The 25,094-nt window shown below is 47.1% G+C and overlaps 1 protein-coding gene across 2 annotated transcripts in view; it reads left to right on the forward strand.

The window, feature by feature from the left end:
- Positions 1–23,672: 23,672 nt before the first annotated feature.
- URI1 (URI1 prefoldin like chaperone) overlaps positions 23,673–25,094 on the forward strand; it is a 157,390-nt gene continuing 155,968 nt past the window's right edge. Inside the window, exon 1 of one of the 2 annotated variants that reach the window (XM_077451523.1) lies at positions 23,673–23,829. In XM_077451523.1, the coding sequence (XP_077307649.1) occupies positions 23,755–23,829 (75 nt within the window). In that variant the 5' untranslated portion in view covers positions 23,673–23,754. The remainder of the gene's footprint in view (positions 23,830–25,094) is intronic. The other variant, XM_077451531.1, reaches the window with a different exon arrangement.

The raw sequence follows: 25,094 nt of genomic DNA on the forward strand, positions 1-25,094 counted from the left end.
TCAGTGAGAAGAATGTTCCTTACATTGGTGATCAGTGAGAAGAATGTTCCTTACATTGGTGATCAGTGGGAAGAATGTTCCTTACATTGGTGATCAGTGAGAAGAATGTTCCTTACATTGGTGATCAGTGAGAAGAATGTTCCTTACATTGGTGATCAGTGAGAAGAATGTTCCTTACATTGGTGATCAGTGAGAAGAATGTCCCTTACATTGGTGATCAGTGAGAAGAATGTTCCTTACATTGGTGATCAGTGAGAAGAATGTCCCTTACATTGGTGATCAGTGAGAAGAATTTCCCTTACATTGGTGATCAGTGGGAAGAATATTTCTTACATTAGTGGCTTGTGGGAAGAATTCCCCCCTTACATTGGTGGCTGGTGGGTAGAATGTCCGCCCTAAAGATAACTAAATAGATAATTGGTTTCATGCTACTGGCTCTGCCAAGTGCCAGTGATCTTGGGACTATGTAGGCACCATCAGATGTGTGGTCAATCAGCCACAGCTTAAGGAACCCCTAGTAACTTCTGGAGGAACACAAGGGTTTCATAGAACCATAGTTGAGAATGGCTGCTGTAGCGTTTACAGGACTCTTAACTGGAAACATCTGAACTTAATCAACTGGAGGGGTGTCCAAATACTTTTGAATATTCAGGTTGGTATAGGGCTGGTTTACTCCTGAAATGCAGTTCGTTCCTGTGCGTTTCCTGTGCATTGAGATTTTCAGCCCATTCCTTTTCATGCGCTACTTTTCAAAAAGGTTTGCGATCTGCATCAAGAATATATTGACACTCGCAGCAGATCACACACCCAGTTGTGTTTTCAATGCTTTGCATGGACAGTCAAATATTCTGTGCTGAGAGCACACTCACTGTGCACTCCCAGTGCAGGGACCGAGCTGTCATTGTCAGCTCTCCGTCTCTAGTACTGATTGGGAGCCAGCAGGACCAGCTCCGGATCATGAGGACACTGTGACAGCCAATCACAGTGGTCATATAATCAGGCAGTAAAGACTTAAAGAGACGGTGGGACTTGCGCAGAAAGAGTTTAAGATAGAGGCGGGGTATGATCTCTTTAAAAAAATTAAGGACAAAATGCAGAAATATACTGATTTATGCCTTGTAAATGCCCATTCAGGATATGCAAAGGTGGGGGCTTCTCATGCCCTAAATCAGGGGTCTTCAAACTTTTGGATCAAAGGGCCAGTTTACTATCCTTCATACTTTACGGGGGCCAGACTGTGGAGAATGGGAGTAAACAATTTACATCATTGGTGTCAGTGGGAGGAATAGTGCCCCATCATTGGTGTCAGTGGGAGGAATAGTGTCCCATTATTGGTATCAGTGGGAGGAATAGTGCCCCATCATTGGTGTCAGTGGGAGGAATAGTGTCCCATTATTGGTATCAGTGGGAGGAATAGTGTCCCATCATTGGTATCAGTGGGAGGAATAGTGCCCCATCATTGGTGTCAGTAGGAGGAATAGTGCCCCATCATTGGTGTCAGTGGGAGGAATAGTGCCCCATCATTGGTGTCAGTGGGAGGAATAGTGTCCCATTATTGGTATCAGTGGGAGGAATAGTGTCCCATCATTGGTGTCAGTGGGAGGAATAGTGCCCCATCATTGGTGTCAGTGGGAGGAATAGTGTCCCATTATTGGTATCAGTGGGAGGAATAGTGTCCCATCATTGGTGTCAGTGGGAGGAATAGTGCCCCATCATTGGTGTCAGTGGGAGGAATAGTGCCCCATCACTGGTATCAGTGGGAGGAATAGTGTCCCATCAGTGGGAGGAATAGTGCCAATCACAGCACCGGAGCCCGCAAACCAGGAAATAACTCTGGGAGAAATGGCACCGGTCACAGCGATGCATGGGGACCGTTGCAATAACTTCATTCTAAGGTATTTAATAATGAGCTAGTATGTGATGCATACACTAGCTCAGGGGTCAGGAACCTATGGCTCACGAACCAGATGTGGCTCTTTTGATGGCTACATCTGGCTCTCGCAATTCAATCCGCGGATCACGTGGTATGCCGATCCGCAGATTGAGCCCATATTAAAGGCCGCGGCTTCGGCCTAGCTCCGGAGCCGCGCCCATCTTGGTACACCCGGCAGCGGCCTAGGTGAGTCAGATATATTACAGTGGGGGAGATGTGCATATTACAGTGGGGGAGATGACATAGATATTACAGTGGGGGGAGACGTGGATATTACAGTGGGGGAGACGTGGATATTACAGGAGGGGAGACGACGTGGATATTACAGTGGGGGAGACGTGGATATTACAGTGGGGGAGATGACGTGGATAATACAGTGGGGGAGACGACGTGGATATTACAGTGGGGGAGACGTGGATATTACAGTGGGGGAGACGTTGATATTACAGTGGGGGAGACGACGTGGATATTACAGTGGGGGAGACGTTGATATTACAGTGGGGGAGATGACGTGGATAATACAGTGGGGGGAGACCTGGATATTACAGTGGGGGAGATGTGGATATTACGGGGGGGGGGGAAGAGACGACGTGGATATTACAGTGGAGGAGATGTGGATAATACAGTGGGGGAGATGACATGGATATTACAGTGGGGGAGACGTGGATATGACAGTGGGGGAGATGACGTGGATATTACAGTGGGGGAGATGACGTGGATATTACAGTGGGGGAGATGACGTGGATATTACAGTGGGGGAAATGACGTGGATATTACAGTGGGGGGAGATGTGGACATTACAGTGGGGGGAGATGTGGACATTACAGTGGGGGAAATGTGGACATTACAGTGGGGGAGATGACGCGGATAATACAGTGGGGGAGATGATGTGGATATTACAGTGGGGGGAGATGTGGATATTACAGTGGGGGAAATGTGGACATTACAGTGGGGGAGATGACGTGGATAATACAGTGGGGGAGATGACGTGGATATTACAGTGGGGGGAGATGTGGACATTACAGTGGGGGGAGATGTGGACATTACAGTGGGGGAGATGTGGACATTACAGTGGGGGAGATGATGTGAATATTACAGTGGGGGAGATGACGTGGATAATACAGTGGGGGAGATGACGTGGATATTACAGTGGGGGGAGATGACGTGGATAATACAGTGGGGGAGATGATGTTGATATTACAGTGGGGGGAGATGTGGACATTACAGTGGGGGAAAAGTGGACATTACAGTGGGGGAGATGATGTGGATAATACAGTGGGGGAGATGACGTGGATATTACAGTGGGGGGAGATGACGTGGATAATACAGTGGGGGAGATGACGTGGATATTACAGTGGGGGGAGATGTGGACATTACAGTGGGGGGGAGATGTGGATAATACAGTGGGGGAGATGACGTTGATATTACAGTGGGGGAGATGACGTGGATAATACAGTGGGGGAGATGACGTGGATATTACAGTGGGGGGAGATGTGGACATTACAGTGGGGGGGAGATGTGGATAATACAGTGGGGGAGATGACGTGGATAATACAGTGGGGGAGATGATGTGGATAATACAGTGGGGGAGATGACGTGGATAATACAGTGAGGGAGATGATGTGGATAATACAGTGGGGGAGCTGACGTGGATAATACAGTGGGGGAGATGATGTGGATATTACAGTGGGGGAGATGACGTGGATAATACAGTGGGGGAGATGACGTGGATAATACAGTGGGGGAGATGACGTGGATATTACAGTGGGGGGAGATGTGGACATTACAGTGGGGGGGAGATGTGGATAATACAGTGGGGGAGATGACGTGGATAATACAGTGGGGGAGATGATGTGGATAATACAGTGGGGGAGATGACGTGGATAATACAGTGAGGGAAATGACGTGGATAATACAGTGGGGGAGATGACGTGGATAATACAGTGGGGGAGATGACGTGGATATTACAGTGGGGGGAGATGTGGACATTACAGTGGGGGGAGATGTGGACATTACAGTGGGGGGGAGATGTGGATAATACAGTGGGGGAGATGACGTGGATAATACAGTGGGGGAGATGACGTGGATATTACAGTGGGGGAGATGACGTGGATATTACAGTGGGGGAGATGACGTGGATATTACAGTGGGGGAGATGACGTGGATAATACAGTGGGGGAGATGACGTGGATATTACAGTGGGGGAAATGACGTGGATATTACAGTGGGGGGAGATGTGGACATTACAGTGGGGGGGGAGATGTGGATAATACAGTGGGGGAGATGACGTGGATATTACAGTGGGGGAGATGACGTGGATAATACAGTGGGGGAGATGACGTGGATATTACAGTGGGGGAGATGACGTGGATAATACAGTGGGGGAGATGACGTGGATAATACAGTGGGGGAGATGACGTGGATATTACAGTGGGGGAGATGACGTGGATAATACAGTGGGGGAGATGACGTGGATATTACAGTGGGGGAGATGACGTGGATATTACAGTGGGGGAGATGACGTGGATATTACAGTGGGGGAGATGACGTGGATAATACAGTGGGGGAGATGACGTGGATATTACAGTGGGGGAAATGACGTGGATATTAAAGTGGGGGGAGATGTGGACATTACAGTGGGGGGGAGATGTGGATAATACAGTGGGGGAGATGACGTGGATAATACAGTGAGGGAGATGACGTGGATATTACAGTGGGGGAGATGACGTGGATAATACAGTGGGGGAGATGACGTGGATATTACAGTGGGGGAGATGACGTGGATATTACAGTGGGGGAGATGACGTGGATATTACAGTGGGGGAGATGACGTGGATAATACAGTGGGGGAGATGACGTGGATATTACAGTGGGGGAGATGACGTGGATATTACAGTGGGGGAGATGACGTGGATAATACAGTGGGGGAGATGACGTGGATATTACAGTGGGGGAGATGACGTGGATAATACAGTGGGGGAGATGACGTGGATATTACAGTGGGGGAGATGACGTGGATATTACAGTGGGGGAGATGACAACATTACAGTTATAATTAGTCGAAATTAGTCGATTAATCGATAAAAAAAAAGAACATTAAGACCATCTTACGATCACGTTTAACGGATGGAAGTCTCAACGCCTGCATGAAGCTTAACCTCACCACGTATCAACCAGACTACAAAGCCACCAGCAAAACCATGCAGCGCCAAAAGTCGCATTAACGGTAAGAAGTACTTTATTCATCATTGGTTAGCAACAGCATAACAACCTTATTAAAACGAATTCAGAGGTCATGTCATGTTTGGCAACTTTGCCGTATTTCTCTGTTCTGTGATTTATCTCTTAATAAAGAACACCTGATTGTTTAATTCAGAGACTTGTTGTACTTTAAAAGTGTTGGTCTTACATAAAATGCGCACATTTACTTGTATTTAGTTTTAAACATATATGGCGTTCATGGCTCTATCAGCCAAAAAAAGGTTCTCTACCCCTACACTAGCTCATTATGCCTTTGTCTTAGATGTTTTTTTTTTGTTTTGTTTTGTTTTTTCCTTCGGGTTCACAACCACTTTAATGGCTGCTATTTTTCAGGAAGTACGTTACTTTTTCTTTTTTATTTCATGTATTTATAAACTTTTTATTTCTTTTTTTTTTTATTTCTTTTTTTATTTATTTTTTAGGAAGTATGCTTTTTTTTCTATTTATTACAAGCTTTAAACTTTTTTTTTTTGGCTGATTCTTTCCAATTCAATTGTGCACCACCCCTGAGATAAAAGCGGCTTTATTATGCGTTTGTCTCAGACATCAAAAAAACACCTTTATTATTGTGATCTTTGCTTAATTATATGATTACTTTCTGTTTCCATGGTGCTGTTTTTATGTTTTATAGAAGCCTTTATCCTCACCTTTGTATTGCGCTCACCCACGGCTAAATGTTTCTTGTTTTTGTCACCCGAATACAGCAAGACAAACACATAAATTGGGGGGGGGGGGGGGCTCAGGTTCGGTGTGTAGGTGCGGCGGTGAATATGAACTACCGGTACTTCTTCTATTATTTTGTACAGGTCACCAGTAATACATGTGCACATTCCTTATAAGCATTCCATAATTGCAATAAAAGTCTATACTGCTGCCTAATTATTAAGCCATTGAGTGGGGGTGGGTTAGAACCTCTGTCTGGTTTTATAGCGGTTGGTGAACCTGTTGGGAAGTTTTATATTTACTTTCTGCTTTAGTTTTAACATTTGGGACAAGGCATCATCATAGTAAAGTAACTCATAAAATATATAAATATATTATATTACTGTATATTATATTACTATAGTCCCAAGGACTTGGTGATCACAGAGTGCGTCGCCCACACGCTGCCCGTGCCCTGCAGGGGGCACGCAGACAGAGCGAGCACGGGAGGACTTACATGGACGCCTTCCCAGTCGATCTAAGCCCAAGCTGTAGCTGTCGTTTTGGCTATAGCACAGGCGTGAAGTGGTTAATGCCCTCCAACCACTAGTCAAAACAAGACCTGAGTGAATCTGAAATTGAAGTCCCACACTGTGATATTCAACTCTTGATACAAGTTTTTCCGAAGACAGTACAGGTACAAGGCAGGCAGAATTCAGAGTAGTTTGGGTCTGTCAGGGCTGGGCTCAGCCCTTCCTTCTCAGAGCTGGCCGCTCAGCTGTCGGCTAATTGCCAGCTCTTATCTCTCTCCACAGTTTCTCAGCTGTTGATGATATCCTGCTCGTCAGTCTTGCCTACTTAAGCCGTTCAGCCCAGAGGATCTCTGCCTTCGCCTTGGTCAACATCACAGAGACTATCTCCTGTTTAAAGACTGGCTTTGCTGACATCCCTTCTGGCTTCAGATCCTGCTTGCTGTTCGACTACATTGAACCCTGACTTCTGGCTTGGCTGACTATCCGTTCCCGGTTACTGAACTTTGGCTATGTTTTGACTACGTTTGTTCTTTTTACTTTTATTATTAAACAAGTGTGATTTAACTGTGCTTCTTCCTCTGTCTGATTTCATGGTTTCTGACAGGGTCCAATCTGTAGCCAAGTTGCTGGAACAAGCAAGATGCACTGTAGGGCAGGTGTACTTGCGGAGTACTTGGCAGATGGAAAATCCGGAAACAGAACCAGAAGCCAGGCTGGCTGGGGGTCATGCACAGTAAATCGGTCAATGTGAGATTCAGGTAGCAGGACTGGAACAAGCCAGGGTCATACATGGTGAGACAGGTTGCAGCAAAGTCGGTGATCCAAGCCCAGATCAAACACAGTGGAGCAGACAAGAGCAGGGTCAGTAGTACAAGCCAGAGGTCAACCAGTAGATCAGGGTAACATGTTAAGCAAGCCGGGTCGGTAATGGGAGGTCAAAGATCAGGAAACACGGGAGCACAGGAACACAGGGGAGCTGACGATAATCCAGCAATGCACAGGTCTACCATGGGTCGCTTAGTTCTTAGGAAATCGATCACAAAAAGTGAAACTAGGAGCCTTCACCTCTGAAACTCGGGCAATTTCTTATGGAGTCCCTCAAGGATCACCCTTGTCACCAGTGTTCTTCAACATCTACATCTGTCCACTGCTCAGAATCATCAGCAAATCGGACCTATGCTTCCACTCATACGCTGACGACACTCAACTCTACTTTCGCATCACCGGACAAAAAGGCCAGTATCAGGAACTAGAAAAATGCCTCACATTGATAGATGACTGGATGACCACGAACTCCCTCAAACTCAATGGATCTAAAACAGAGCTTCTCCTCCTCAACGCAAACTGAAATACAAAAACTAAGACCCCATGGAGTCCACCCACCATACTTGGACAGACCATATCCCCAAGCACCAAAGCCAAAAGTCTCAGAATCAGGGGCGTAACTATAGGGGGTGCAGCAGTTGCGACCGCAACCGGGCCCTGTGATGCAAGGGGCCCATGCAGCCCCCTCTACATATGGCCGGCAGCAGCATAGGCAGCTAGGGGTACCAGTGCACCATGCACACAGGTGGCTGGAGGTGGAGGGTGACTAGCAGAGCTCCATGCTCGACTATCACACTGGCTGCTCTTTAGTTGTGCATTCCCCGCATGACCTGTGTCCTCGGCTGGCTCCTCGGAGTACCCCTCTCCTGCTCCTTGCATTGCCGCTCAGTCCGATGTCTGTTCTCCCCAGCCAGAGTCCCAACCCCCCCCCCCCCCCCCCGAGTCCAGCCCACACTGCACTGCATACTTCCCGGGTAAACAAACTTAAAGCACACAGATGCAGTGCAGCCCTATGAGAGCTCCCCGGAGGACACTGCAGGCTTGTCTGCCAGCCCCCCTCCTCCCCCGTCATACACAGATGATGAAAGATCTTTCTGGGAGATATGCTGATCGCCTGTCCAGCACACTGAATGGAGCCCAGGCCAACGTGAATCAGTGCGCGGCCTGCAGATTGGTCATGGTGAGTGAGAGGACCCCATCCCCCACACACCATTACTTACCCCCTCCATCTCCCCCTGGGGACAGGGACCCCTTCTCACGTGGGGACAGGGACCCCAACCTCCCCTGGGGACAAGGACCCCTTCTCACCTGCGGGCAGTAACTTCATCTGCCCTGGAGAAAAGGACATCATCTCTTCTGGGGACGGGGGCCCCATCCTGCCTAGGGCCAATGGGGCACCTAACAATAAAAAATAAATAATAAAAAAAAACTACTGATGCCAGCGGTGGAACTAAAAGGCTCACAAAGGTCATACCTGTGACCACGCCCTGGAGTTCCACCGCCGGACTCGGAGGGAAGGGCCCTGGCTGGGGTTCAGGGGGGCCCTTCATGGTTTATTGCATTGGGGCCCTGAAGGTTCTAGTTACGCCACTGCTCAGAATCATCTTTGACTCAGAGATGTTGATGGATGCACAAGTAGGATCAGTAGTCAGCGGATCTCGCCATCTTCTCCGTCTACTACATAGACTCACCCCTTTCATTCCAGAAAAGGAGAAAGCAGTAGTAGTTGGAACAATCATCAATTCCTGACTCGACTATGCTAACTTCCTCTACATAGGACTACCGAAATACCAGATTGCACGTCTTCAAATTGTCCAAAACACGGCAGCAAGACTAGAAAAAAAACCTGGGAATCCATCTACCCATCCCTAAGGACCCTACATTGACTAACTGTAAAGGATCGGATCACATTCAAGACCCTCTGCCTCACCCACAAATGCACACAAGGAAACGCTCCTCAATACCCATGTGAGAAAATAAAACACTACACACCCATTCGCAGCCTTCGATCTACTAACCAAAACCTCCTCCTCATCCCCAAATCCCGCTACAAATCAAAGGGAGAATGAAGATTCGCAGTCCAAGGACCACGGCTATGGAACGCTCTACCCACTAACATCCGCATGGAAGAAAGCCATCGGGTCTTCAGAAAAAAACTCAAGACCCAACTCTTCTAAGAAGCAAGACAACACTGGACGGATCAAGCTCCTTGAGGCGATTCAGTTCGCATTTTGCAGCGCTATACAAGTCATTTATTCATTCATTCAGGTCTCAGCAGCAGGTTTTTATTGGCCAGGAGTAGGGATGAGCTTCGTGTTCGAGTCGAACGTACGTTCGACTCGAACGTACGTTCGACTCGAACATTGGCTGTTCGTGCGTTCGAATTCCGAACGTTTTGGCCGTTCGCGGCAAAATTCGAGTGACGCGCGCGCGGACCATAATGCACTGCGTTGGCGCAGTGCATTGCTGCCCGATGATTGGCCAAGCATGCACTGTGACCCCGCATGCTTGGCCAATCGCAGCGCCGGCAGCGAGGAGAGCCATGATTGGCCACAGGCATCCTGCCTGTGGCCAATCATAGCTCAGGCTGTGTAGTGCACGCCCCACACTATATAAGGCCGCCTTTGAGGCGGCCTCGTGTAGTGTGTTACTTAGCATCTGAAGCAGTGGGTGTTCTGTGTACCTTCAACACAGTACACACCAATCGTTTTTGGCTGATTTCCTATCTTGCTGCTGTGTAGTGGTTGTTGTCTGTGCCCTGACTGCAGTATACACCACTATATTCACCTCACCTATATAGCTAGTGATCTAGCTTTAACCACTTAACAACTGCCCATTGCCGATTAACGGCTTCAGGGGGGTTGTTTAACTCTGAGAGGCCGTTAATTAACGGCCTCCCAGAATTCTGCTCTCGCGTGCCCCGAGGTGTGCGCACTCGAGAGCATCCGTGACCGCCGGGTCGCATCACGGATCACGGTAAACGGCCGCTCATAGCGGCCGTTTACCACGTGATTGCTCCGTTAAATGACGGAGTGATCACTTGGAAACAAACCGGCGTCATGTTATGACGCCTGTTCCTCCCTCCCCTCTCTGTACCGATCGGTACAGCGGAGGGGAAAGAGATCGGTGTCAGCAGCGATGTGGGCTGCATCTGCAGTGCCCACATCGCTGCTCACCGAATTTAACCCCTCAATTCCCTGCCAATACTCTGCAATACCAGTGCATACTCTGCAGTACCCTGCCATTACTCTGCAGTACCCCGCCATTACTCTGCAGTACCCTGCCATTACTCTGCAGTACCCCCCATTACTCTGCAGTAACCCCCATTACTCTGCAGTACCCGCCATTACTCTGCAGTACCCGCCATTACTCTGCAGTACCCCCAATACTCTGCAGTACCCTGCCATTACTCTGCAGTGCAGTACCCTGCCATTACTCTGCAGTGCAGTACCCTGCCATTACTCTGCAGTACCCCCCATTACTCTGCAGTACCCCCAATACTCTGCAGTACCCTGCCATTACGCTGTAGTACCCCCCAATACTCTGCAGTACCCTGCTATTACTCTGTAGTACCCCGCCAATACCCCGCCAATACTCTGTAATACCCTGCCATAAATTGCCATACCCAGCCATACTCAGAGATACCCAGCCATACTCGGTGATACCCTGAAATACCCAGCTATAGACGCCCCCCACCCCTCACCGCCCTCCGGTGCTTCTACCAACTTGCCAGTACGATCAAAGCCAGAATCTTTTTTTTATTTTTTATTTCAGGCTTCCCAGCCTAAAGGTGAGATGTGGGGTCATATTGACCCCCCAGATTTCACTGTAAAGAGGACCTGTCACCCCATATTCCTATTACAAGGGATGTTTACATTTCTTGTAATAGGAATAAAAGTGATCAAAAATATATTTTTGGGGGAAAAAATGTCAAACTAAAATAAATAAAGTAAAATGAACAATAAAAAAATAAAATAAAAATTAAAGCGCCCATGTCCCCATGTGCTCGCATGTGCCACACATGTGAGGTATCGCCGAGAATGTTAGAGCGAGAGCAATAATTCTAGTCCTAGACCTCCTCTGCAACTCAAAACATGTAACCAGTAAAAAAAAAAAATTAAAGCGTCGCCTATGGGGATTTTTTAAGTAGCGACGTTTGGCGCCATTCCACGGGCATGTGCAATTTTGAAGAGTGACATGTTTGATATCTATTTACTCAGCATAACTTCATCTTTCACTTTATGCAAACATTGGGCTAACAAGTGGTTAATAATAGAGCTTGCAGTCAGTAGTGTTAGGAGATAGTGCGTGCTGTCTGCGTGCTCTGTACCCAGTACATACCGCTATAATATAGGGCAGGCCCCTACTTTCAAACATCCAACTTACAAACATCTCCTACTTGCAAACGCAAGGAGACAGCAGCAAGTGAGATGAAAAAAGACGGACGGCAAAACAAATTATACAGGGGTGATAACCCTTCCCTATGTTTTCCAAAAAGCTTAAAGATAGTTTTTTTGACTGGAGCTACACTTTAAAAATGTACCGGTTGAAAATGACAAACAGATTCAACTTACCGCAAGCAGTTTTAAATGGTGTTATTTCTGTTTAATGTCATTTTGTGCAGGGACTGTTCTAAACACGGGAAACACGTGGCACTTCACAGGCATACTACAGACACCCAACAAGGCACCATATTTAAAGGAATATTTCACTTTTTTTTTTTTCACTTTAATCGTCATTAAAATCAGTGCTCCCGCCAAAACGGCAGTTTTTAAAACTTTTTTTTGCAGTGACCCATGTCCCCTGAGACAGGAGGCAGGTCCCCAAACCCTTTTTAGGACACTATCTTGCATATTAGCCGTTAAAATTAGCACTTTCCAATTCGAACGTTCGAGTCCCATAGACTTCAATGGGGTTCTAACGTTCGTACCGAACGCGGGGGTCGTTCGCAAGTTCTGGTGCGAACCGAACCGGGGGGTGTTCGGCTCATCCCTAGCCAGGAGTCACTATTTCATATCTGTGTGCGCCCATTCATACCTTCGTGCATCTGCATATGCCCGTTAACGTTGTTGCTCATCTGCGTACACCCGTTCGCGCAGCCGCGCATCTGCATATGCCAATACGCACGGGAGCGCGCCTGATGCTGCCATGATGCTTGTTGATAAGATTGCCAGTTCTTTGGGCATTTCCCTGACACAGGTTGCTGGAATGAGACCAGCAGCTGTCAAAGAACAGAAGCATTTATACAGGAGGGGGGCAGAGACCAGACCAGTCCCCCTGCACAAGGAGAGGGATCAGCAGTGAGCGGTCTTTATCACAGGAAGTCTCACAATGGATTACTGCACAGATCTGGGAGAAATATACAAAGCATGCCAAGATTCAAGAAGAATACACAAGAGGAACGGATTAAGACTATATTTACTTATCCTGGAGTTCAGCCTTAGGGCAGTTCCATTGTGATCAGGGAAGACTCTCTATAAATTGCCACATTAATTGAGAAGCTAATTAGATCAGTTCTGCAGGTGTGTTGATAAGCGTGCCTTGGAGGGGGAGGGGTGGCATTGCGTTGTGCTGTTTCCCGTGTACCCCCGGATACCCTGGGGTGTGGGGTGCACTGTGAGATTGATGTGATAAAGTAATCTTATGACAAGAACATTTACAGACGCTGAAAATCTTTCAAATATTATATATGGGATTCTATAAATAAAAGGTGTGCGGGTCCCTCCCGGGATTGAGGCCGCACGGCGTTTTATTATCACGTCTGCTCTTGTGGGTTACACCAATATTCCTAAATACTGGAAAAAAAAACTGGAGCTGCAGAAATATATTCTGGACATCCGATATGAATGTAACACTGCAGAAGGATTTCTTTTACAGTAGATCTATCTCTAGCCTGTAGCACTCACTAAGTAATTCAAATTTATTTATTAGTTTAGAGAGTATATGGGGTTTGCTTTTTTTGTATTTTGGAATTTTGGTTTATTTCATTTGTGTTTTCCATGTATTTTATTTTATTTTCGTGTATTTAATTAAGTATTTACTTTTTTTTTTTTTTAAATCTACATTTTGACTGATTCAAATTTATTTATTTGTTTAGAGTGTGTGGGGTTTTTTTTTTCTTTTATGTATTTAAGGAATTTTGGTTTATTTGATTTGCATTTTCCATGTATTCTTTTTCTTTTTTACAGTATTCAGTTGTTAAGCGCTTACAATTTTTTAAAATTTAAAATTGAGCTTTAATCTTGACTGATTCAAATAATTTATTTGTTTAAAGAATGTATGGGGGTGATGTAGTTCATGTGAAACTATAGCTTGTTTTTTTTTTTTTTAATAACAAACATATCATACTTACCTACACTGTGAAGCTCGTTTTGCACAGAGTGGCCCCGATCCTCGACTTCTGGGGTCCCTCGGCGGCTCTCGCAGGTCCTCCCCACAGCACATAACAACCGGGGAGAAGTGCTCTCCCAAGGGAGCTACCTTGGTGGTGCGCTCCTGAGTCCAGCATTTGGCGTCCATGAAGGCCGAATCTAGGACTTGGCCCCACCCCCTGGCGCTCCCGTCATTGGATATGAGAGTATGAGAGAGTGAGAGCGATAACACCAAATTTAACACACCTGCACCCCATTCACACCTGAGACCTTGTAACACTAACAAGTCACATGACACCGGGGAGGGAAAATGGCTAATTGGGCCCAATTTGGACATTTTCACTTAGGGATGTACTCACTTTTGTTGCCAGCAGTTTATACATTAATGGCTGTGTGCAGGGGCGGATCCAGGGGGGGCAACGGGGCAATTGCCCCCTCTGAGAATACGGCCAGTGGATGACAGCGCGGCCAGTTCCATGGCCGGTTCTGCAGGTGCCAGCGCGGCTGGTTCCGTGGGTGCCAGCTCGGCCGGTTCCATGGGTGACTGCGCTGGTGAGTGGACCGGTGAGGGGGGCAGCTGGGCAGCTTAGGAGGGCTGCTGGCCAATCAGGAAGCCAGCGGGCAGGGGAGCAGGGAGATGACATCATCTCTCACTGCCCTGCATCCCTCCAGTTCCGCCCTCACTGTGCGGGAAGCTGTGTGCAGCAGAGAGATTACATCATCTCTCTGCTGCTTATCATCACTCTGGGAGTGGGACACAACAAAAGTCCACCTTAGCAGAAAAGTGACACAGTAGGCGACAATCCGCAATGTGTGGCAGGCTACGTGAAAAGTGACAATCCGCAATGTGTGGCAGGCTACGTGACAAGTGACAATCCGCAATGTGTGGCAGGCTACGTGACAATCCGCAATGTGTGGCAGGTGACGTGGCAAGTGGCAATCTGCAATGTGTGGCAGGTGACGTGGCAAGTGGCAATCTGCAATGTGTGGCAGGTGACCTGGCAAGTGGCAATTCGCAATGTGTGGCAGGTGATGTGGCAACTGACAATCCGCAATGTGTGGCAGGTGACGTGGCAAGTAACAATCCGCATTTGGTGACAAGCGTGGTAAGTGACAATCCGCATTTGGTGGCAGGTGACATGGCAAATGACACCCTCAGGGCTCCCACTGATTCTGCATTATGGTGAGCTGAACCATTTAATTTTATATTACAATGTAATAATAGAAATATGAATGCCGGTAATTTACATGTAAACACAGGGTTTGCAGGTGAGTCATCTGTACACAACAATAGGGCAGAGCTGGGCAGCATTAGTAGCAGCACTTCACACTGAGATATTGGGACACATCACAGGACAAAAACCTCAAGGGATGAAGGAATTAAAACTAGGATAGTTGGCAAGTATGAGGCAGCTGCTTTGGGCCCCACAACAATGACAGGGCCCAGGGCAGCTGCCCCTTTTGGCCTGCCTTAAAAACAGCCCTGTAGAGACACACCCAAAAAGACAATTATGTGCCACTTTGTGTTGGTCTATCACATAAAATCCCAATAAAATACATTTATATTTTTGGTTGTAACATGACAAAATGTGGAACATTTCAAGGGGTATGAATACTTTTTCAAGGCTCTGTATACTGTATAGAAAAAACACAGTGATATCACCAGGATATATTTTAGTATGTACAAATTCCAGGCTGCGCAACTCCAACCTTTAGATTTATATTATGATTTGTGTGTTCCATATTTTTTTTTTGTGCATTTTATTCATAAATACTTACTTTTTTTATTTTATTTTTTTATTTTATTTAACTACAATTTCTTTTTTATTTCACACTTTTTTCCATTTATGTGATAAATATACAATAATTAGGCTAACAAGGAGCTATTTTTTATTTTTATTTTTTTGCATATGAAGAGATAGTTGAAAAGAGTTTCGGGAACCCTCCGGAGCCATTTAAACCCCATTGCACCCTTAGCCACTTGTGCCCCCAGGCTTATTCTTTATAAATTCCCAGAGGGTTTCTTTTATCATTTCGGCGATGTCTTATGCGCACTAATATCTTGTAAATTGGAGGCTACTTTAACAAATTATACATCTTTATTTCAGGACAGATAGACATTTAATTTATAGCAGACATGGATACATTCATTTTTTTTTTCCCCTTGGTTTTTAATGGCAATAAATAGTAAAAAAAAAAAAAAATAGCAAAAAAATTAAATTAAAAAAAGAAGCATTTTGCTGTAATTTTTCCCAGCAACCCCACTTATTCACCACAGAATAAAGCCAATGAAGACTGCTATGTAAACCTTCACCTTGTAAAACAACCCATTTAGTGTAAAATAGAAATGAAAGTAAAACCATTTGAGTATAGATATAAAAAAACAAACATTAGAAGCATGTTTTTTCCCTTTTAATAAGTGATCACATTCCCTCTGTTCTCGGCTGTATAAGAGCTGGGGAGGAGAAACAGCAGTACACTGATCTTCACAGTAATAGGCTGTGCAGGGGGGGGGGGGCGTGTCAAGACAGGTCTGATCATTGGGGGAGAGCAGGGTGAGTTTTCTTCTGTGTTCCCTTCTGTAATAAATTACCGCTTGAGCAGTGAGCATTGTTGGCTGCAGCATATGGCTGACACAGTGGTGGGAGATTTCTGCAGCATATTTGGTAAGTACAAAATCACGGTATATATAAAATAATATACAAAGTGGTTGGAGGGAAGCTTCAGAATGGCAAATATGTTTTTATTACAAATTATGTCAGCAGACTGCAGTTCCTCTTTAAGGTAAAAAACCTTCTGTGCTGCAGCTGCCCCCCCCCCCCCCCACACACACTTTTTCTTACCTGAGCCCAATCTGATCCCGCCGCTGTCTCCCTCCTCATTGGGCTATCAGATAGACTTGAAAAATTGGCTGGATGCGTCTGCTTTATAATTAAAGACCAAATCTTGCAGTGTGCACTGATTGTGTGAGTGGATGGGCGGCTCAGCGGGTGGGTGAGAGAGCGAACGCAGCCGGGAGGCTTGGTGGGTGAGCTGGCCAATCAGCGGGTGGTGGAGCAGAGCTATGGCATAATCTCTCACCGCCCGGCGCCCACGCTGCATCCCTGCAGTTCCGCCCTCACTCACTGTGCAGGCAGCCGCATCCAGGAAGTGACAATCCGCAACGTGTGGCAGGTGACGTGGCAAGCGGACAATCCGTCACATGTGGCAGTGACGTGGCAATTGACAATCTGCAACGTGTGGCAGGTGACGTGGCAAGTGGATAATCCGCAACGTGTGGCAGGTGATGCAGCAAGTGGACAATCTGTAATGTGTGGCAAGTGACAATCCGTAACTTGTGGCAGGTGACGTTGCAAATGACAATCCGCAACTTGTGGCAGGTGGCGTGGCAAGTGACAATCCGCAACTTGTGGCAGGTGGCGTGGCAAGTGACAATCCACAACTTGTGGCAAGTGACAATCCATAACTTGTGGCAGGTGACGTGGCAAGTGACAATCCGCAACTTGTGGCAAGTGACAATCCGCAACTTGTGGCAAATGACAATCCACAACTTGTGGCAGGTGATGTAGCAAGTGGACAATCCACAACGTGTGGCAAGTGACAATCCGTAACTTGTGGCAGGTGATGTTGCAAGTGACAATCCGCAACTTGTGGCAAATGACAATCCGCAACTTGTGGCAAGTGATGTATCAATTGGACAATCCACAACGTGTGGCAAGTGACAATCTGCAACTTGTGGCAGGTGACGTGGCAAGTAGATAATCCGCAACGTGTGGCAGGTGATGTAGCAAGTGACAATCCGCAACTTGTGGCAGGTGACATGGCAAGTGACAATCCGCCACTTGTGGCAGATGAGGGGGCAAGTGACAATCCGCCACTTGTGGCAGATGACGTGGCAAGAGACAATCCGCCACTTGTGGCAAATGACAATCTGCAACTTGTGGCAGGTGATGTAGTAAGTGGACAATCCACAACGTGTAGCAAGTGACATTCCGTAACTTGTGGCAGGTGACGTGGCAAGTGGATAATCCACAAATTGTGGCAGGTGACGTGGCAAGTGGACAGTTGTACAGGGATGTACAGGGTTATATGAAGGGTGTATGGGATGTACAGAGTTAAATGTGGGGTGTATGGGATGTACAGGGTTATATGTGGGATGTATGGGATGTACAGGGTTATATGTGGGGTGTATGGGATGTACAGGGTTATATGTGGGGTGTATGGGATGTACAGGGTTATATGTGGGGTGTATGGGATGTACAGAGTTATATGTGGGGTGTATGGGATGTACAGGGTTATATGTGGGGTGTATGGGATGTACAGGGTTATATGTGGGGGGTAGGGGATGTACAGGGTGTGGGGTGTATGGGATGTACAGAGTTATATGTGGAGTGTATGGGATGTACAGGGTTATATGTGGGGTGTATGGGATGTACAGGGTTATATGTGGGGTGTAAGGGATGTACAGAATTATATGTGGGGTGTATGGAATGAACAGAGTTATATGTGGGGTATATGGGATGTACAGGGTTATATGTGGGGTATATGGAATGTACAGAGTTATGTGTGGGGTGTATGGGATGTACAGGGTGTGGGGTGTATGGGATGTACAGGGTGTGGGGTGTATGGGAGGTACAGAGTTATATGTGGGGTGTATGGGATGTACAGAATTATATGTGGGGTGTATGGGATGTACAGAGTTATATGTGGGGTGTATGGGATGTACAGAGTTATATGTGGGGTGTATGGGATGTACAGGGTTATATGTGGGGTGTATGGGATGTACAGGGTTATATGTGGGGTGTATTGGATGTACAGGGTTATATGTGGGGTGTATGGGATGTACAGGGTGTGGGGTGTATGGGATGTACAGGGTATGGGGTGTATGGAATGTACAGGGTTATATGTGGGGGGTATGGGATGTACAGGGTTATATGTGGGGTGTATGGGATGTACAGGGTTATATGTGGGGTGTATGGGATGTACAGGGTGTGGGGTGTATGGGATGTACAGAGTTATATGTGGGGTGTATGGGATGTACAGGGTTATATGTGGGGTGTATTGGATGTACAGGGTTATATGTGGGGTGTATGGGATGTACAGGGTTATATGTGGGGTGTATGGGATGTACAGGGTATGGGGTGTATGGGATGTACAGGGTTATATGTGGGGGGTATGGGATGCACAGGGTTATATGTGGGGTTTATTGGATGTACAGGGTTATATGTGGGGTGTATGGGATGTACAGGGTGTGGGGTGTATGGGATATACAGGGTATGGGGTGTATGGGATGTACAGGGTATGGGGTATATGGGATGTACAGGGTTATATGTGGGGGGTATGGGATGCACAGGGTTATATGTGGGGTGTATTGGATGTACAGGGTTATATGTGGGGTGTATGGGATGTACAGGGTGTGGGGTGTATGGGATGTACAGGGTATGGGGTGTATGGGATGTACAGGGTTATATGTGGGGTGTATGGGATGTACAGGGTGTGGGGTGTATGGGATGTACAGGGTTATATGTGGGGTGTATGGGATGTACAGAGATATACAGTATGTGGGTGTATAAGGTAACGTGTGGTGTGTATGCAGTGTATAGGATGATATACACTGATCAGCCATAACTCTATGATCACCCACCTAATATTGAGTAGGTCCCCTTTTGCCCTCACCCATCGAGGCATGGACTCCACCAGACCTCTGAAGGTATCCTGCGGTACCTGGCACCAAGCCGTCGGTAGCAGATCCTTCAAATCCTGTAAGAGGTGGGGCCTCCATGGGTCAGACTTTTTTCACAGCACATCCGACAGATGCTGGAATGGATTAAGATCTGGAGAATTTGGAGGCCAAGTCAACACCTCTAACTTGTTGTTGTGTTACTCAAACTATTCTTGCAGTGTGACGGGGTGCAATATTGTGCTGAAAGAGGTCACTGCCATCAGGGAATATTGTGGTCAGAGGGGTGTAGGGTGCACAGGGTGATATATGGGTGAACAGAGGGGTGTGGGGTGTATAGGGTGATATATGGATGTACAGAGAGATGTGGGGTGTATAGGGTGATATATGGGTGAACTAGGGCTGCAACTAACGATTATTTCCATAATCGATTAATCGGCCGATTATTTTTTCGATTAATCGATTAATCGGATAAAATCATATTTTAAAAAAACGCACAATGTGAAAAATAAACGCACAATGTAAAAATGAATCAATTATCAAATGTTGATCTATAAATTATACCACGTGATGAATATATATCTCAGAGTGCACAATGACTAAATAAAAAAGCCAATACTATTAAAAATATATATATGAAAGAACGCTTGTCGCAATTGAATTTAAATTGTGCAGATACAATAATTAACAAGATTTGCACTTTGCACAGATTTTACAAAAACACACCCACTAATTTCATTTTAATTTTTGTATATTTTACATTTCCTGGGGTTATAAAACATCAGAGTAGAGCGCTTTTACTACCTGTATTTATAACATTGGTATACTGTTCCAACTTTTTGTTGCGAGCCTGGGGTAGTGGCAGCCCTCTTATATCCACCGCTCTTTTGCAGCTTATCCATAGCGCAAACCCCCTTTTTTCTGTTATCTGTCCAACTCCGCCCGCAAGTCTCCGCCCACTTCAGTCCATACTTTTTCTCTGCCGCTAAAGAAATATCCTGCGCATGCGCTGTTAATAGCATTGAAGTGGCGCATGCGCGGTAAAGGGCCGCCGTCAGCTGTTTCAGTGATGGTGTAGTGTCATATTTTGCTGCCTATCACAGGATGCTGCGGAAGTGACGTTGCCGCCAGAAATTGCTTACTGCGCATGCGCATAGCGTTCCAAACACTCGCGCCGTGCGTTCCAACATAGTTTCGGCAATACGGTTCAGCAAAACCATCACATAATGTTACGGAAGTGATGTTAAACACAACACAAACACTGGGCCGTGCGTTACAACACTAATACTTCCCTTGTTACCTACTATTATTTACCAACCATGCTGAGCTACGTGCCGTGTTAGGTTCTGCATTGCTGGGACTTGTAGTGCCTATCCTGAGCTACCTGCTTCAATGTTCAGTGTCCTCATCCTTATCCCTGTGCTTCAATGTTCAGTGTCCTCATCCCTATCCCCGGGCTTCAATGTGCAGTGTCCTCATCCTTATCCCCGAGCTTCAATGTTCAGTCTCCTCATCCTTATCCCCGAGCTTCAATGTTCAGTCTCCTCATCCCTACCCCCGAGCTTCAATGTTCAGTGTCCTCATCCTTATCCCTGTGCTTCAATGTTCAGTGTCCTCATCCTTATCCCTGTGCTTCAATGTTCAGTGTCCTCATCCCTATCCCCCTGCTTCAATGTTCAGTGTCCTCATCCCTATCCCCGGGCTTCAATGTTCAGTGTCCTCATCCTTATCCCTGTGCTTCAATGTTCAGTGTCCTCATCCTTATCCCTGTGCTTCAATGTTCAGTGTCCTCATCCCTATCCCCCTGCTTCAATGTTCAGTGTCCTCATCCCTATCCCCGGGCTTCAATGTTCAGTGTCCTCATCCCTATCCCCGGGCTTCAATGTTCAGTGTCCTCATCCCTATCCCCGGGCTTCAATGTTCAGTGTCCTCATCCTTATCCCCCTGCTTCGATGAGGACACTGAACATTGAAGCATGGGGATAGGGATGAGGACACTGAACATTGAAGCATGGGGATAGGGATGAGGACACTGAACATTGAAGCCCGGGGATAGGGATGAGGACACTGAACATTGAAGCAGGGGGATAGGGATGAGGACACTGAACATTGAAGCACAGGGATAAGGATGAGGACACTGAACATTGAAGCACAGGGATAAGGATGAGGACACTGAACATTGAAGCATGTAGCTCAGGATAGGCACTACAAGTCCCAGCAATGCAGAACCTAACACGGCACGTAGCTCAGCATGGTTGGTAAATAATACTAGGTAACAAGGGAAGTATTAGTGTTGTAACGCACGGCCCAGTGTTTGTGTTGTGTGTAACATCACTTCCGTAACATTTTGTGATGGTTTCGCTGAACTGTATTGCCGAAACTATGTTGGAACGCACGGCACGAGTGTTTGGAACGCTATGCGCATGCGCAGTACGCAATTTCTGGCGGCAACGTCACTTCCGTAGCATTCTGTGATAGGCAGCAAAATATGACACTACAACAGAGCCGCACCGGAAGTGCCGCACCGGAAGTGACGGGGTTACAATACAACACCGCCGCCGGGTGTGCCAAGATGGCGGCCAGCTCCGGAGCTAGGCTGAAGCCGTGGCCTTTTCTAAGGCCGCAGCCACGGACCGCTCCGCGGATCACATGGTGCGGACCGACTAATCGATAATGAAAATCGTTGACAACGATTTTCATTATCGATTATTATCGATGATGTCGATTAATCGTTTCAGCCCTAGGGTGAACAGAGGAGTGTGGGGTGTATAGGATGATATATGGGTGTACAGAGGTGTGTGGGGTGTATAGGGTGATATATGGGTGAACAGAGGTGTGTGGGGTGTATAGGGTGATATATGGGTGAACAGAGGTGTGTGGGGTGTATAGGGTGATATATGGGTGAACAGAGGGGTGTGGAGTGTATAGGGTGATATATGGATGTACAGAGAGGTGTGGAATCTATAGGGTGATTAATGTGTATACAGAGGTGTGTGGGGTGTATAGAGTGATATATGGGTGAACAGAGGGGTGTGGGGTGTATAGGATGATATATGGGGTGTACAGGGTGATATATGGGGGTTGGGTGATATATTGGGTGTATAGGGTGATATATGGGGTGAATAAGGTGGTATGTGGGGTATATAGGGTGATATATGGTGTGTATAAAGTGGTATGTGGGGTGTATAGGGTAATGTATGTGGTGTATAAGGTGGTATGTGGGATGTATAGAGGGGTGTATAGGGTGATATACGGAATGTGTGCAGTGTATAGGGTGATATATGGGGGGTGTGGGGTGTATAGGGTGATATATGGGGAGTGTGTGGTGTATAGGGTGATATATGAGGTGCATGTGGTGTATAGGGTGATATATGGGGTGTGTGGGGTGTATAGGGTGTGTGGGGTGTATAGGGTGATATATGGGGTTTGTGGGGTGTATAGGTTGATCTATGTGGTGTATAGGTTTATCTATGGTGTGTATAGTGTGATATATGGGGGTGGGGTGATATATGGTGTGTATAGGGTGATATATGGTGTGTATAGGGTGATATATGGGGTGGAAAGGGTGATATATGGGGGTGGGGTGATATATGGTGTGTATAGGGTGATATATGGTGTGTGTATAGGGTGATATATGGGGTATAAAGGGTGATATATGGGGGTGGGGTGATATATGGGGTGTATAGGGTGATATATGGGGTGTGGGATGTATAGAGGGGTGTATAGGGTGATATACGGGGTGTGTGTGGTGTATAGGGTGATATATGGGGTGTGTGTGTGGTGTATAGGGTGATATATGGGGTGTGGTGTATAAGGTGATATATGGGGTGTGTGGGGTGTATAAGGTGATATATGGGGTGTGTGGGGTGTATAGGTTGATCTATGGTGTGTATAGGGTGATCTATGGGGGTGGGGCTATATATGGGGTGTATAGGGTGATATATGGGGTGTAAAGGGTGATATATGGGGGTGGGGTGATATATGGGGTGTATAGGGTGATATATGGGGATGGGGTGATATATGGGGTGTATAGTGTGATATATGGGGTGTAAAGGGTGATATATGGGGTGTATAGGGTTATATATGGGGTGTGTGTGGTGTATAGGGTGATATATGGGGTGTATAAGGTGATATATGGGGTGTATAAGGTGATATATGGGGTGTAAAGGGTGATATATGGGGTGTATAGGTTGATCTATGGGGTGTATAGGGTGATATATGGGGTGTATAGGGTCATATATGGGGGTGGGGTGTACAGAATGACCTATGCCATGAACAGTGACAGAGGGGCGTGGTTCGCAGGAAGGGTGGCGTACTCTGATTGGCAGCCCTGTGCTCTCCCGGGTGGGCGTGTCAGGCTGTGTACCGTTGCCAGGCAGCGTTGCTACGCAGCTGCCCCGCCCCCAGCCTCCACGTGGGACAGTCCATGCGTTCCTCGCTGGGTCTCGCGCGATGATGACGTCACGGGCCTCCGTCCGGAGAGTGTGAGGAGCCCCGGGGTGGGCGGAACATGGAGCGCCCGGAGGAGGGGGGGAGGCCGTACAGCTCCAGGGAGGTGACCCGACTGCAGGAGGAGCAGAACAAGGTAACCCCCGGGGGGAGGCGGGGCCAGGCTGAGCGCACAGCACGTGACAGGAGAGCCGCCAGAGTCACAACACTGGAGGACTACAAGTCCCAGCACACAGGGCTCTCCCCAGTACCCGGAGTCCCGCTGTCCCCACTACATAGTGACCTGAGTACTGATCCCAGCATGCAACGCTCACCGCCCTCTATTCATAATACTTCCTCTTTTCCCGGCGTGTAAATCCCCAAATACTGACGTTCCCGATCCAATATCTGGAGTACCGACATTCCCGATCCCCAGAGTACTGATGTTCCCGATCCAATATCCGGAGTACTGCCGTTCCTTATCCCTGGAGTACCGCCATTCCCGATCCAATATCCAGAGTACCGACGTTCCCTATCCCCGGAGTACCGACATTCCCACTACATAATACCCGGGTGAAATCGAAGCATAAAGGAGTCGGCACTTCTGGAGATAAAGTCCTGATAATGTTTATTCTGATATGACTGTGTACAAAACAGTGAGGGCCAACGCGTTTCGGCGGCAGCCTTGATCACAGACGCGTCGGCCCTCACCGCTTTGTACACAGTCATATCAGAATAAACATTATCAGGACTTTATCTCCAGAAGTGCCGACTCCTTTATGCTTCGATTTCATTTGATCCTGTTTGGGCTGTGGAAAGGACGACCTGAGCCCTGGAGCGGGTGTGCCGATTACTATCCTCCCAGCACTGATCAGAGCCACACATAATACCGGAGTGCCCACTATTCCTGCAATGCAATGCCCACAGAACTGCTCTTCTTGATACCTGGGATAGCACTATTGTCAGCATGCCGTGCCTGGAGTGCCGCCACCGCTAATGTGCGGAGTGCCGCCACCGCTAATGTGCGGAGTGCCACCAATCCCGATCTGCAACACCCTGAGTTCTTCTATTTCCGGCATTCAGTGCTCAGAACACTTCCATTCCCATCACCTGGAATTACTGTATTATTTGGGATGTAACACCTGCATGGACACAGGTGCTGCTTCCAGGATGTCAGTCATGTGTGCTGCTCCCAGAATGCACTCTGTGTTCAGAGACCCACAAACATTCCCCACTGTCAAAACTGTTACATTGTATCTCCTCTCACCTGATCTCTGCTCTCTTACATTGTATCTCTCCTGGTCTCCACTATGTTACATTGTATCTCCTCTCACCTGATCTCTGCTCTCTTACAATGTAACAGAGCAGAGATCAGGAGAGATACAATGTAACAGAGCAGAGATACAATGTAACAGAGCAGAG

Source organism: Lithobates pipiens, unplaced genomic scaffold, assembly GCF_037356315.1.
Source record: "Lithobates pipiens isolate NorthernLeopardFrog02 unplaced genomic scaffold, aLitPip1_a1.2 Scaffold_10, whole genome shotgun sequence".
NCBI lineage: Eukaryota > Metazoa > Chordata > Amphibia > Anura > Ranidae > Lithobates > Lithobates pipiens.